The sequence below is a fragment of the Limulus polyphemus genome, unplaced genomic scaffold, assembly GCF_000517525.1.
Source record: "Limulus polyphemus unplaced genomic scaffold, Limulus_polyphemus-2.1.2 Scaffold1707, whole genome shotgun sequence".
Taxonomy (NCBI): Eukaryota; Metazoa; Arthropoda; class Merostomata; order Xiphosura; family Limulidae; genus Limulus; species Limulus polyphemus.
Window position 1 is genome coordinate 125,419 of NW_013667317.1, and position 14,126 is coordinate 139,544.

The 14,126-nt window shown below is 31.3% G+C and overlaps 1 protein-coding gene across 4 annotated transcripts in view; it reads left to right on the forward strand.

The window, feature by feature from the left end:
- Positions 1–14,126, forward strand: part of LOC106464639 (brefeldin A-inhibited guanine nucleotide-exchange protein 1-like) — a 101,486-nt gene that overhangs the window by 4,802 nt on the left and 82,558 nt on the right. For all 4 annotated transcript variants that reach the window (XM_022392385.1, XM_013924796.2, XM_022392386.1 and 1 more), the window contains exons 2-5: positions 1,183–1,213; positions 10,059–10,205; positions 10,634–10,780; positions 12,060–12,239. In XM_022392385.1, the coding sequence (XP_022248093.1) occupies positions 12,201–12,239 (39 nt within the window). In that variant the 5' untranslated portion in view covers positions 1,183–1,213; positions 10,059–10,205; positions 10,634–10,780; positions 12,060–12,200. The remainder of the gene's footprint in view (positions 1–1,182; positions 1,214–10,058; positions 10,206–10,633; positions 10,781–12,059; positions 12,240–14,126) is intronic.

Below are 14,126 nucleotides of genomic sequence, written 5' to 3' on the forward strand. Positions count from 1 at the left end.
ATTTATCCTATTTTTGTCTGTTAACATTCTGCTACACTGTGTGCCTGTGCTACTAAGTTTTACAGGGATGATGCAAATGCCATCCCCACTATCTTGTTTGCATTGTTTTTGAAGGATTGATATTAGTCATCTGTATATTTACTTCCATTTTTGAAAAGCTTTTTCTTGTTTTATATTAATTGATGCCATATCTTTTAATTAGTGGTGATTTTAATACCACCAGTTCTAGTGCTGATGAAATACTAAATGACACCACAGTGTGTGGAAAGACCATAGATGTTTTCTTTAAGCATACTTAAAAGACTCTTTAACCTCATCGATGTAATATTGTTATTTTGTTGAAAAAAAAAGAAGAAAAACTAACCTCATATTAACATTCAACAGCATTACGGTGCAGGTTAACCTCTTTACTCATGTATTTTCCTGAACTGTTTTTAACACAGATAATGCATATTTAGCATAGTGTTAAAGTATTTATATAGAAATAAACTAATTGTGAAGAGTATAATAAACTGTGCTCTACAGTTTAGATAAATAAATTACTAACATCAGAATATAGTGAGGATTCTTCAGTTGCTGTGGCAAGCCAGTTTTCATGGCAAACAGATATCAGCATAGCAGACTTAAAGAGCATTTTAGGAAAGTTCAATTAAAAGACATAAGTCAAAATATGGGTTAAGAGATGTTTATTTTTCTGGAGCTTTAAGTCATTTTTAATGGAAAAATTAATTATATTTTCTTCATTAAGAAAAAATTGTCAGAACTGTATAAATTACACAAAGAATACTTTTGTGACTTAATGATATTGATACTTTGGAATTGAAATCTGATGAAAGCTCTCAAAATTTTCTGCAACTGTTGTTTCTTGATTTTTTTAAACTTTCTTTTTTGTTGAATTCTGTCTATGATTGAAATGTTGATACTTTCTTTCAATATATCTACTACTACTTCAGATGAAGAACATCATAACTAACCTTTGTACTCAGAAATAAAGATAATTAAAGTATTTAAATTATCATATGCTTTTTTGTGTGATTATAGTTATCTTAAGTATACATGAATCAAGTTAAGCCTACTCACCACTAATAAAATGCAAACTTGATATATATTCTTTGTAATGTAATAGAAGAGGTTGCTTGTGCAATTTTATGTAATCTTTACTCATTATTATTTTTTATGCAGATGAAATCAAGAAGGAAACAAAAAATCTTAGGTAGGTTTTTTTCCCTCAATTAAAAAATTAAGTAAATGGACACACAGCAATTTAATACAATATCTTAATAAATCATATTAAGAACATTTAGGCTATGTTCATTCATTGTGTATTAGGGTATTTGAGGAAAAACAAGCATGTCTGAACTTTTTGTTAAACTAACTTTTCTTACCTAGACAGTTCTTCAGCTTTTTCTCTTATACTGAAAGTGTAATATTCATTAAGTTCAAAACCTAATTTCAATTTCCTTATCAATGCCTTTAACAGTGAGTTTCAGGCAATTTCAACTTAACAATATCAAATTTACTTGGCACATCAAAATAACTGGGTCATTCAAACTAATCTGGCTCATACACATAATTTTAGCTAAGGCTATTCTATTGAAAAAACTTATTGTGATACATTATATGTTTTCTATATTTGATCTCTGTCTAGCTTCTGAGCCCTTATTGCTTCAACTATATGATTCTGAACTTAAAAAAAATTTTAACTTTTGTTTTTACTGTTTATTTCGAGATCAATTGTTTAGTATAATTTTTCATGCATTAATATGAACTAATTCTTAATCTCCTTTAAAACCTTTTGGAAAATATTATCTGGCTCCTGGAACCTTATCATTCTTGAACTTCCAAGTTTATTTCTTAACAAACTTGTAATTAATGTGATAATATTGTTCCATTATGTGTCCATCTAGCAACTGTTCAGAATGAAGAATATTGCTTAAGTCTTCATTTGTAAAAACTTAAAAAAACATAGAATTTAGTAACCCTGCTATCTCGTAGTCATCAGAAATGAGCCTTTGTTTATCATCCCTCAAAGGCCCTCTCTCATCATAAAATTTTATTTTTAATGTGTTTAAAGAAATCCGTAATGTTAATTTGTACATTTTCATCCAACATTTTTATTGTCTAATGTCCTGTTTAATGAACTCTCTTGATTTTCTATCGTCCTCTAAATCACTCATCATATCAGTCTATTTCAACTTCTTAAATTTTTATGCTTTTCTTAACCCTTTGTGGATGGGTGGGGTGAAAGTGTGTATGTCACAACTTTTGCATAGTTACATTCAAAATTAAATTAATTCCAAAACATACATACCTCCTCTCACATTAAAGCAATTATTTAACTGCCAGGATTTCTTCCTTTGCTCATCTAAGCATTGGTCTGATTTTTTCTTGCTTGCTCCAGTCTTTAATACCCCACTTAATTTCCCTTCGCAATATCTGTCTCATGACACTCTACACCGATGTCAATGTACTGTACCTCATTCAGATAATGTTACCACTTTTTCTCGACAAAGCATTCACTAATGGGTTTCTCTGTTTTATGATCGTTAGGAGATACTTTGAGCATTCTTTGTAAACCGAGTTGATTTTTGTAAACAAAAAAAAATTGAGGGAGGGAGAAGAGTCACTCTTGGTTGAGATTGTTAGTGATCTTATTGTAATGAGATGGAGACATATATTTGGTTTGATAGTGTTCCTCTGGGGGCCTCTAAGGTTGCATTTAAGGGTGATCCTGAACATTCTGGAGAGAATTTATATTTGCTTTTTCCTACATCTTCTTCTATTATGTTGACTTCTCAGGAGGTCACTTTGAGATAAGCTGCCTCAGGCTCTTTTTCTTCAGTTGGCCCATCAAGTATGTGATGTTTTGGGTCTTTCCCCAGTTGCTTTTGAGTCTGCACCTTACTTGATGGCTGAAAGGTATGGGAGTGAATATTTAGTTTTCTCTGTATCCACTGTCATTGTGGTTCATGCTGGGAGGTTTACTGCTCACTACATGAAGGGACAGCTATGCCTTATCTGCCATGGTTGTTGGAACTACATGATTTAGCTTACCACCACCAGATGGAAGCATATTTTAACTCTCAAAGAATACATCTGCTCCTAGAAATTAGGGGTTCTAGAGTGAATAGATCAATGCCTCCCTGGTGGGACAATGGTAATTCTATGGACTTACAACTCTAAAATCCAATGTGTTGTTTTCCTAAAACTATACTTTATTAGAAAACTTAAGATCATCAAGTCCGTTGATGACAAGCTGGACCCATTGTTAGCATGCACATTAGGTCGATTTTTGACTTGTACATTCATCCCTGTTGTTGTTGCCATCTCGACTTTCATCGGCTCCTACAGGGGGTCATAGTTCTGCCCTTATTCGAGGGTCCCAACCCCCTACATCAACCCCTTGGTTCAGTGTTACCCAGAATAGATTCTGTTCATATTGAAGGGTTCTGCTGCTTGGTTGAACATTGCCAGCAGTGTCAGTGATTACTGTATGCCTTTAGGGTCTATGGGGCTCGGCTCTGAGAATTTACCTCATATCTACAAGCACTACAGGCCCTTGAATTAGGATTAGTCATTCAATTTACATCTTCACCACCATTATCCACTCAACCTGTAGGGTTTCCATCTTCCGCAGATCCTCTGATTTCTGATCTTAGTTCTAGGGCTATCAGAGTTTGGTTAGTAAGGGGGTAGAGAGAGAATCCTGCCAGTTTGTTGAGCCCAAGAAGACAGGAGATTGGTGTCAAGTCATTGATTTTTCTCATTTATATCCATTCCTAGATTCTCCAAGATTCACAAGTGACTCATTCCTCACTTGAGTTGACATTTTTTACTAAGATTGTGGATGTCTAAGTTCGATGTATGTTAATTGTATATAAGTTTCAAGTTCTTAATTTTGTAAGGCAATATTTTAAAATAATTCTGAATTTCCCCTAGTGTGAGAAATGTGAATTTTTTTTCTCTAGGCATCCCCTCTTCTCAAATTTATTGATCACCCCCTCCAAGAAGTATTAAATTTAACATAAATTACTCATTATAATGTTTTCATTGTCAGGCAAGACATAATTTTTCATAGCCTTCAATTTTGTTTGGTTACATAGCCATCAAATAGAAAATCAGACCCCTCTTGCCACATTCACCTGTCACAGCCTCTCTTTCATGATTTGTCAATAGTTCTTTCTGATGTTCAATACTATATTATTTATAACAAATAGAAAGCCAAGGTTTTCATCTACCAAATGATGTATTACATTACATTGTTTTCTGTACAAACTTTGTTTCCACTGGAAAGTTTCTTATGGGAACAAAGCTTGTATACTGAAAGAGAAATTAACGTACTGTAGATGTAATAATGACAGTCCAGAAATTTGATGACTACAAAAGTTGATATTTACTTTTACAATATTAAGTATTCACTAAATCATTTAATGAATAAGAATACTATGCCATTGAATTTGAATATGAATACTTAAATTTTTCCTACTAAAGTATTTGAATACAAGTATGAATATTCTCAAAGTTATATTTGAATGCAATCTAATATGAATACCCCATATCTGCCACATACACACCAAAAAAACAGCATTGACTACAGTTTGCAAAGTCCTTTTCACTTAAGTGGTATCATTTCTCTAAGAAATCTTTGTTTTAACATAACAATTAACATTTGATGGACAACAAGGAGCCCCATGACTAATTGTGGCTGTTTTATTCATTTTGTCAAATGTCTATCTGCATATATCCAGCTCTGTCTCCCCAAGTACTCATTAAGCCCTCTTTTGAACCTTCCAAGTCCTGAAAACTCAATTAAGGCATCTTATGCATAAGAGAAAAATATAAAATAAAACAGTGTCTCAAAATGTACAGTTAAACTATATGGCTGATGACTAACATGAAAAATTACTCAACATGATTTGTTTGGTTTTTGTTACCATGAGCGACACATACCAGGCAATAGGAGTTTTATAAGCAAAGAGTTTAACTCCTTAAAAGCATTAAGGGATGGTAAGAATATATTTTATATAAGAAATTGATATTTCATTCTAAAATTATTCATTAACACCTGCTAATATATCATTCTTAACAATAAATTATACAATATACAGTATAAAATCTCAGCAGATTTGATAATATTAAATTCAATTTAAATATTAGGTCAATATATTTTAATTTAATTCCTATTTATCAACTGACCTATTTTGATAGTGTGTTCAACAAGTTAAAAGAATTTGTCTTTTTATTATATACATAACCTTAATATTCAGTAAGACAATATTTTAAGTTGCATTTAATTTGACTTGTGTATTTATTGTCACATTCTTATGTACTTTCATATATACCATTTGTATTTGAAACACCTATTTTAACTTTAGAACTAAGAGCTACTAGTTGAATTATAATAATTGGTCTATAAATAGGAATGAAATTTTGTTCACTGAACACATTGGTTATTTGACCAGTTGCACTTTATATATATTATCTTAGTATCTTTAACTTTATTATCATAGGCACTGTCTAATTTTGTGCCCTGCAGTATGAAATTTTAATTCTTCTTATTCTGAGAGAAATTGGCCATAAAATCTCAAACTCTAGCAATAGTCTGTATGTAATTAAGTTCGTTATTTAAATCAATTATATTATAAAAAAAATATTAAAAGTTCTGTTTGTGCAACTATGAAAAGTTGAAAGTTAAATGTATGTACCTTAAATTTAGTAGTTATCACTTCATCATCAATGGTTAGTCTTTTTATGTACTACCTAATTGTTTCATGTTATTGCTGAGATAAGCTAGTTTGTCCATGTTTTTAGGCATCAATGATCATCTTGTCTTGGTTGCAATATACCTGGTGTCCAGTTTTAAAATGAAAAACTATTAGTGTTAGTATATATTTTACACTTATTCTACCATAATGATTCTCTTGCAACATATTGTACACTAGCTATTCACTTCATGTTTTATTAGAACAGTACATCCCCCATACTGAGGTGTCCCCCCCTAAGCAAAGTGGTGCTATGTGTGACAGTTTGGTAGTGGATTTTAATACAATAACTTTTGTTAAAGGTTAAAGGAATTATATAAATCAAAATATTGAATTGTGCAGCTTTGAAGGCTTAGAACTACTTTCAAGTTCCTGGCTAGTGAATGAAACTGAGAACCTAGGAATACAACCCCAGAGGAATGCCTATAAGAATTGTTGGAATTGACTTGAATCGTATAAATATTAATCCCTTGGATAAATAGAAGGAGTGATTGATTAAAAATACATAAATAATCAGGAACAGACAAGATTTTCCCAAGTTAATGATCAGATATTATAGTCTCTCTCTCTCTTTCATTTTTGGAAAGAAAATAGACAGTTTGCAGGGGCCTCAGAATTGGAGAGTTGCTTATGATACTCCAATTTTTATAGAGGGTAATAAGAGTTGCCTTGGAAATTATAGGGCAATTGGTCTTTTATACAAGGTTTACAAACTCATTTAGCATAATATGATATAAATGAAGTCCAACATGAATTTTAAACTTTATAAATGAAAAACAGCTAAAATGAAAAAAAAAACAAACAATAAAACGGTTTCCCAAATTTTAACATGGTATCATCATGTGTCCAGATGATGCCATGTTAATGATGGCAAAATGTAGTTTTATTGTATATTTATTTTTGTTCAATTTTAGCTGTTTTTAATTTTTAAAAGTGTATGGGATAACTCAGCACTTACTAGCATGAATTTGACTAAATAAGGAAATCTTGCCTTACTAATCTTTTTTTTGAGAATATTCCTTGTATCTTTACAATGGAAAGTGTGTATCATGAACCACAATAGTGGTTCATAATGGGGATTGCAAGGAATTGCACAAAATCCCAATAGAATGTTTGGGCAAAAAGCACCTTAAACAGTAAAGATTCATTTCAAACAACACTTTAAAACCTTTACTATTGACTGATAAGGCTATAGACATATAAAAATGCACAAAAAAAGCATACATGTTAAACTTGCATGGAAAAGAAAATCTGCTCAAAATGGCCCATTTGAAATTCTTATTATTATTCTTTTGCCAGCCTACAACAAAAATGGCTTGGTGTACTGCACCCAAACATTTTGTAGAATACTAAATAAAGTACTGTGAAGGTCATAGGAGTATTGAAAAGTTGATTTGTTTCTTCTATATTTTATATAAGATAAGAAACATCATAACTCTAGTGTAAATGATGTTATCATTACCATCTGAAGTTAACTTTCTTAGTACTACCTGGTGTTCTTTTAAAAAGCTTAAGTACATGGTGAAACAGGAATTACCAGCCAATAATAGATGTACATTAGATGACTGTAATATGTAGATACTGAAATATTTGGACACTATACAATCGGTGTCTTTAGGGAGCCAACCCTTATATTGTGTATGAAGTGAAGGAGTAAAAAATATCAATAGACATAATATTAAATTTCATTACACATGTAAAAAGAATAAGACACACAGTAGTGTGTTGTGAGGCCAAAAAACTCTGCAGGACACATTGTGTGTTATTAACATAAGTGAGAGCTTAGAAATTTTCCACTTTCTGTATCTTGGACTGTGGTAATCCAAACTATCATATATTCTCAGCGGATGTGCTCTACTGGACCATTACTTCACATACCAAATTTCAAGGTAATCCATTAAGAAATACACAAGATATAAAATTTCCAGTTTTTATTCAGTTTTTTCATATTTTCTTTTCTTCATACCAAAAGTACAGACATTTTATTTGGAAGAAAAACATACTTAACTTTTATGGATTGTTTTCAAACTTGGTACACTGATAGATCTTTATAACCAACAATTAGGTGTTAAATTTGGTATAAATATAAGTCACATATGCAAATATATTTTGACTAAAATTTTTTGCACGCCTATGCATAAAGTCATGCGAGTTATTGGTCTGTAATTTTTACTACAGCTTCACCAAGAATCACTGATTTAGAGCAGCAAAACTATAGGGTGAAAGTATTGGTTAGACCAAGCAAACTAGATTAGCAGTTTTTAGTTCAAGTTTCCAAAAGAATAATATGGGTGGATAGTTATTATTCATTATTTGTTGCCAAATTTTTAGCACAAATTTGCTAAATTTTATGAAATTCTTCTGATGATGCTTGACACGCTGTACTGAGTGCTTGCAGATGATGACAAGAAACTGCTAACCTAGTTTCCATGGTATTACTGTAAAGGAAGTTGTTAACACCTTTTAGAGAGGAAAACTACCACCATATATTTTAAAGAATCTGGTTAGTTCTGTAAAGTATAAGTCTGTTCCGAATAATAGGGTTACGATCCTAAAGCTAATGTTGGTTGCTGTCAAATGTCACTTCTTACTTAGGTGTGAAAAAAGGGTGTGGCCAAAAAAGGATTGAACATATGACTTAAAGGAATAAAATCAAAATTGGTGGCCAGACTGGAAGCTACACTAATAGCATTGAAAATAATTTTTTACAGCAAATATTAATTCGTTAGTTAGCTAGGCAGTATAGTTTGTTTTACACAGTCATGCCCCAAGTTTTGATTCCACCAATAATTTTAGGTAACAGCATAGATCCAAAAATAGGGGCTTGTAGTTTGAATAAATAATGTCCACAGTATCTCCAACCTTTTTTTACGATCTCTGCTTGCAGGTTTTTAAGTTCCCAATTTGTTGTTTATCTTGTGTCTACTTAGATTTCAAAAAGATTTTTATCAGATGCCACACATGAAATCACATTGGTAGAGGTTGGGGAGATTCTGATTAATTAGATTGTATGGTGGTTGATTAAAGAAAGCTAAATTGTAATGTATTTTTAGACATACTGATTAAAAGTTCAAAGAATTAATTATCTTTTTACAAAGCACTAGTTAAGCCTTACTTAATATACTCTTTAGTAAAGTTTTGATTGCCTTGTCTAAGACAGGATATTGATTTATTGGAAAGGATTCAGAGATGGAAAGGAAGCATTAAGGAAGCATTTTCCAAAGAATCAACCTTATTCAGCTGTTTTAGTCTGTAGGTTTGTGTAGGTTAGAGATACCATTTGAAGGATTAATCTTAGTTGTATTTTTGAGAAGATTAATGTGTCAAGTTTGCATTCTGACATCATTGTTTCTTGGAATTTCTGAATTGCTTACTTACATTTACACATCATTTTAAAGCTTTTGAATTATTATGCAAGGCTATCATTTGTAACTTGATTTTTTTGTATATTCTTTGCCTTTTTATTTTAGGAACTAGTGTACCAGTGTGAGAGCTGCCAATATTACATGATTTTTAACTACATGTTTTGATAAAACCTTAACCTTTTGTGAAGAGAAGAGCAAATAGAGAGTTAATGAATGGTTTTATTTATGGGATTTTGAATGTAACAGCAAGAAGATTATTGCAATGTTATACATGTATAAGGCTGAGACTATAAGGAATTATGGAAAAAGCCAACAATAAATGAATGGTAACATGACTTGCACATGTTATGATTATGAAATCCCCAATTTGGCAGTAGATCCATTTCTTACTGGTTGTCCTTTATGATGATGTATTTTGATTACATGTACAATTTACTGTATCTTTATAGTGATTTCAACAGACTAATTGAAGTTAAAGATCTGTAAATGTTAGCTTTGTTGTTAAACTTTAGAGAATGCTTTCAAAATATATATACTTATTTTACGCTGTATGATTAGACTGAATTTCTACAAGCTAAAAGAAATTGATTAAGTTGTTAAGAAATGCAGAAGTCATTTGTTAAACAAAATACAAGCATGTTAGTGAGCTGTGATGGTGTTAAATCACAAGCATGTTAGTGAGCTGTGATGGTGTTAAATCTTAAGAAGCAGCATTAACAGCATAACTTCTTCAATAATCAAATTATGAAAATATTGAAATGTGCAATTGTGTAAAATAGTAACAGGACTAAGTGGTAAATATATACAAGTGTTTTAATTTTTCAGTCACCTTATGAAATTCAGGGATCATGAACTTAACTTGAACACAGTATATGCACCTTTTAGTTTTCTTTTCTTACCAAAAGTATGTTTAAATATTTTGATTTTATAGTCAGAAAGAAAATAATGCATCCTCAACCTTGCCTCTACCAAGTCTAAAGGGGAGAAACTTGATGCTGATAAATACTTCTTACCTTTTGAGCTGGCATGCCAGTCAAAATCTCCTAAAATTGTTGTTACAGCACTAGACTGTGTGCAGGTAAATTATTAGTCAACAGTTTTTTCCTTAATTTATTTAATTGCTTTTTAAAGGTTTTTGATATTAGTGTGGGTTTTTAACCCAAGAAATAAGGAAGTCTATAGAGGTTGAATATGTTGTAAAATTTAAGATATATTAGTAAATGTGTGCAGCATTTCGGACTACTAGATTCGGATGTGATTTGGTGTGATAATCTACTATCTAAAGCATAGTTGGATATGTTAAATTTTTATGTAATTCCAAGAATATTGTCAGTTTTTAATGCAAGTTGATTGAGTACTTGGTTCAGTACTTGACACAGAATTAAAAATTAATGTTAAAAAATATTTTTTATGTGTCATTGGTTAAGAATATCTAGGTACTTGATGTATAATATTGCTTTTGATATTATTTGAAGGCATATTTAATCTATTTAAATATGTTGACAGAAACTTATTGCCTATGGACACTTGACGGGTAATTCTGCTGATGCCACTGACTCCAATAAGCTACTAATTGACAGGATAGTAGAGACAATTTGTGGTTGTTTTCATGGTCCTTCTACAGATGATGGTGTCCAATTACAGATCATAAAGGTTTGGACATATTTTTAGGATAGTATCTGAATCTACCCTGTGAGTTAACCTAAGAATTTAAAGTTAGAAATGTATTTTATTTTCTTTATCAATTGGAGTGATGGATTTTGGCTGGTTTCAGCAACCCTGCATATTTTGAATGTAGTAAATATATATATATATATATATATATATATACAACATTACAGTAATACTTTTTATTATCGTAGGAGTTTTAGTATAATTATCCAAGATGTAATTACTTATTTTTGCACTGTTTGCTCAGTTTTGTTGGGAAAATTAGAAGTAGTTATAAAATATGAGTTCAGTAATTAGATTTTAATTAAGAATTTATATTATATGTAGAATTTGTTGACTTGTGTTAATAGTTTTTGTTATACGTATAGTATTTATTTTTCTTTAAGTTTGAGGGCCGTTATGAGTCATCTGGTAGCGTAGAAACTTATTTTTATTAAACAAATATTTTTAGTAATAATGGAATAATTTGAATCAAATATGAAAATTTAAATGCTATGCAAATGTGTACATAATTTTTGATAATATAGCTTCTTGTATTTCTAATTAATTGTAATACAGTACAATGGGAGAGGGCTTTTTTGTTTTATCCTCAAATATTAGTTGCGTCTGAAGTGCTCATTTCATTAGTTTTTCCTTCACAACATTATGAAATTTGCAATTTGCAGTCTCAAAGTTATTAAGAATACATCCTTGGTTGTTTTATCTATAAATAAAGAATATTATTATTATTTTTAATGTTATAGAATTGGCCAATTAGGGTGGCAGCGACAACATTGAAAGCACACATACAAATATACATACATACATACATACATACATATATATTCAGTTCCCAACACAGTTATGCTGATGTTTTAATAAAAGTACATGCTCTAAAGTTCTTGTAAGTGGATGTTTGTTGAAATTATATGTTTTAACTGTGTCTTCTGACAAATTTATTCAATATCAGTATCACAAATGTTTATTTGTTTAAAGTTCATAAGGTGTAGATAGGCTAGCCATTATTTTGATTTTGTATTTTCTCCACTTCCTTGTTGATAATTTCTGTACTTGGATACCAGTGAATAATTCTTAACTTTGACTTTTAAGTTATTCACAAATTGCTAATTTTTCTAAGCTGATGTATTTTTTCCCCCAAAATTCAAAATGTTTTTGCTGAGAAAAATCATAGGGATATTTCCCAAATCTTTTGATGAAACCCTGGTTAAGGTAATTCTTCCATATGTTATTATATTCATGATAATTTTTATGTTATTACAAGGCTTTGCTGACAGTAGTAACATCTCAAGCTTGCGAGGTCCATGAAGGCAGTATTCTTCAGACAGTCCGGACATGCTACAACATATACTTGGCAAGTAAAAACCTTGTCAACCAGACAACAGCCAAAGCAACACTTACACAAATGTTGAATGTAATATTCAGTCGAATGGAAGCACAATCTGTAAGTACTCTATAGAAATATTTAACAATAGTACGTAGTTGTGGTATGTTTTAAGCAATAGTACGTAGTCGTGGTATTTTGGCAACCAAGAGGTAAGTTAAAAGCACCCAGTAATGGAGGGTCTTACAAATGTTTGCAATGTTTGTTAAGTCAGACTCAACAATATGACATGTTGGGTGAGACTTGATTTCTTTCATTGTAAGATACCTTTGAATTTTCATCAAAAAGCTCATCTTGTGAGTCACTATCTGTAGATTAGCTATCACCATCTCTCGCACTAAGTTGTGTTTGCATTTCAAATCCAGGCAAACAGAAAGCCTTGATCATGTTAGATGCATTATCAGATGTCACATATGACACCGTTTTGTTGATGTTAAAGAGATTTATTATTTCATCATATTGAGCTGCAATGTTATCAGATGTGTGATGCCCATTGAGATGCAGACATGCTAGCATGACTGTTTACTTTTTGTAGTTAAGCTTAAAATTCCCAGTGATTTCAAGAAAGCTGCACATTTGCCTGCTACTCCAGATATCTACAGTGATATTGATGTTGGGTACAAGTTGCAGAAGAGAGATGACTTTTTTTTTGGACTTCATCAAACCTGCTCTCGATCATCCCTGAGAAGGGTTGCAGTGAACTGGCAATAAAATTGAAAAATATGTTAGTGATGTGCTTCTGATGAGGGTGTGTAGACTTGTATTTAGTTGATTTCAGTATGCAGCTGCATCTGGGTGGAAGTACCAGAGCCAGATGTAGACTTCTGTAGCTCTGCCTCATGATTGCACTAGAAATACAAAAGTGTATCACAGTTATAGAATATAGTTTATATTAAAAAAACATATAATAATAATAATAAATAAAAATTATGAATATAGTTCAAAACATGAGAAATTTAGTTTAACTATGGTTTATAATATTCAAAAAATGAAAAATATATCATAAATAAATAAATATCTCAGTTATATAATATAGAATATAGTTTATAATAAAAAAATAAAAACATATGATACTCAATAAACGAAAAATATAGTTTAACATGCATGAGAAATTTAGTTTACCTGTATTATGTTGTATAATTTACATAAAATATAGTTTATATTAACACAAATAATAAAAAGGCTTACCTTCAGATGTGTCAGCAGGTTAGAAATGGTTTTTCCTGAAGTAGAAATAGTCCGCTCACAATATTTGCACTTTACCTTGATGTGACCAACTATCAGTAGGAAGTATGAAGTGTTCATGTACCACTCAAAGCAGTTTACTAGCCATCTCAACTTCTCTCAAGTGACTTGACTGGATTAATAGTCTGCTCACAATATTTGCATTTTACCTTGATGTGACCAACTATCAGTAGGAAGTATGAAGTGTTCATGTACCACTCAAAGCAGTTTTCTAGCCATCTCAACTTCTCTCAAGTGACTGGATTAATAACCAAGTAATACAGTAACTTTTAAGATGGTTGGAAAGTACTGACCAAATTTAGCATGTTGCAGGTGTAATAACAACAGTCTAGAAGTTGGAATAGTACAAAAGTTGACATTTACTCTTTCGATATTGAGTATTCACTAAATCATTCAGCAAATACAAATACCTTGCCATTGTATTGAATAGGAATACTTTACAAATACTCCCAAAGCTGTATTTGAATGTATATGAATACCCCATATCTGGTTAACTCATCTTGATTTGAATACCTGTAGTATCAGTGCACAGACATTTGCACAGGCAAAAGGCAAAACCAAATCTGTATGATCTAAATGTTAACCCTCTCCAGACGGGTCAGGGTCAAAGGCCATGTCATTGTGTTTGTTGACTAGTATTAACAATTTTATTGAACTACTATTTCATGAATTTATGTCAGTAAGTTTGGTATCAAACTGTAG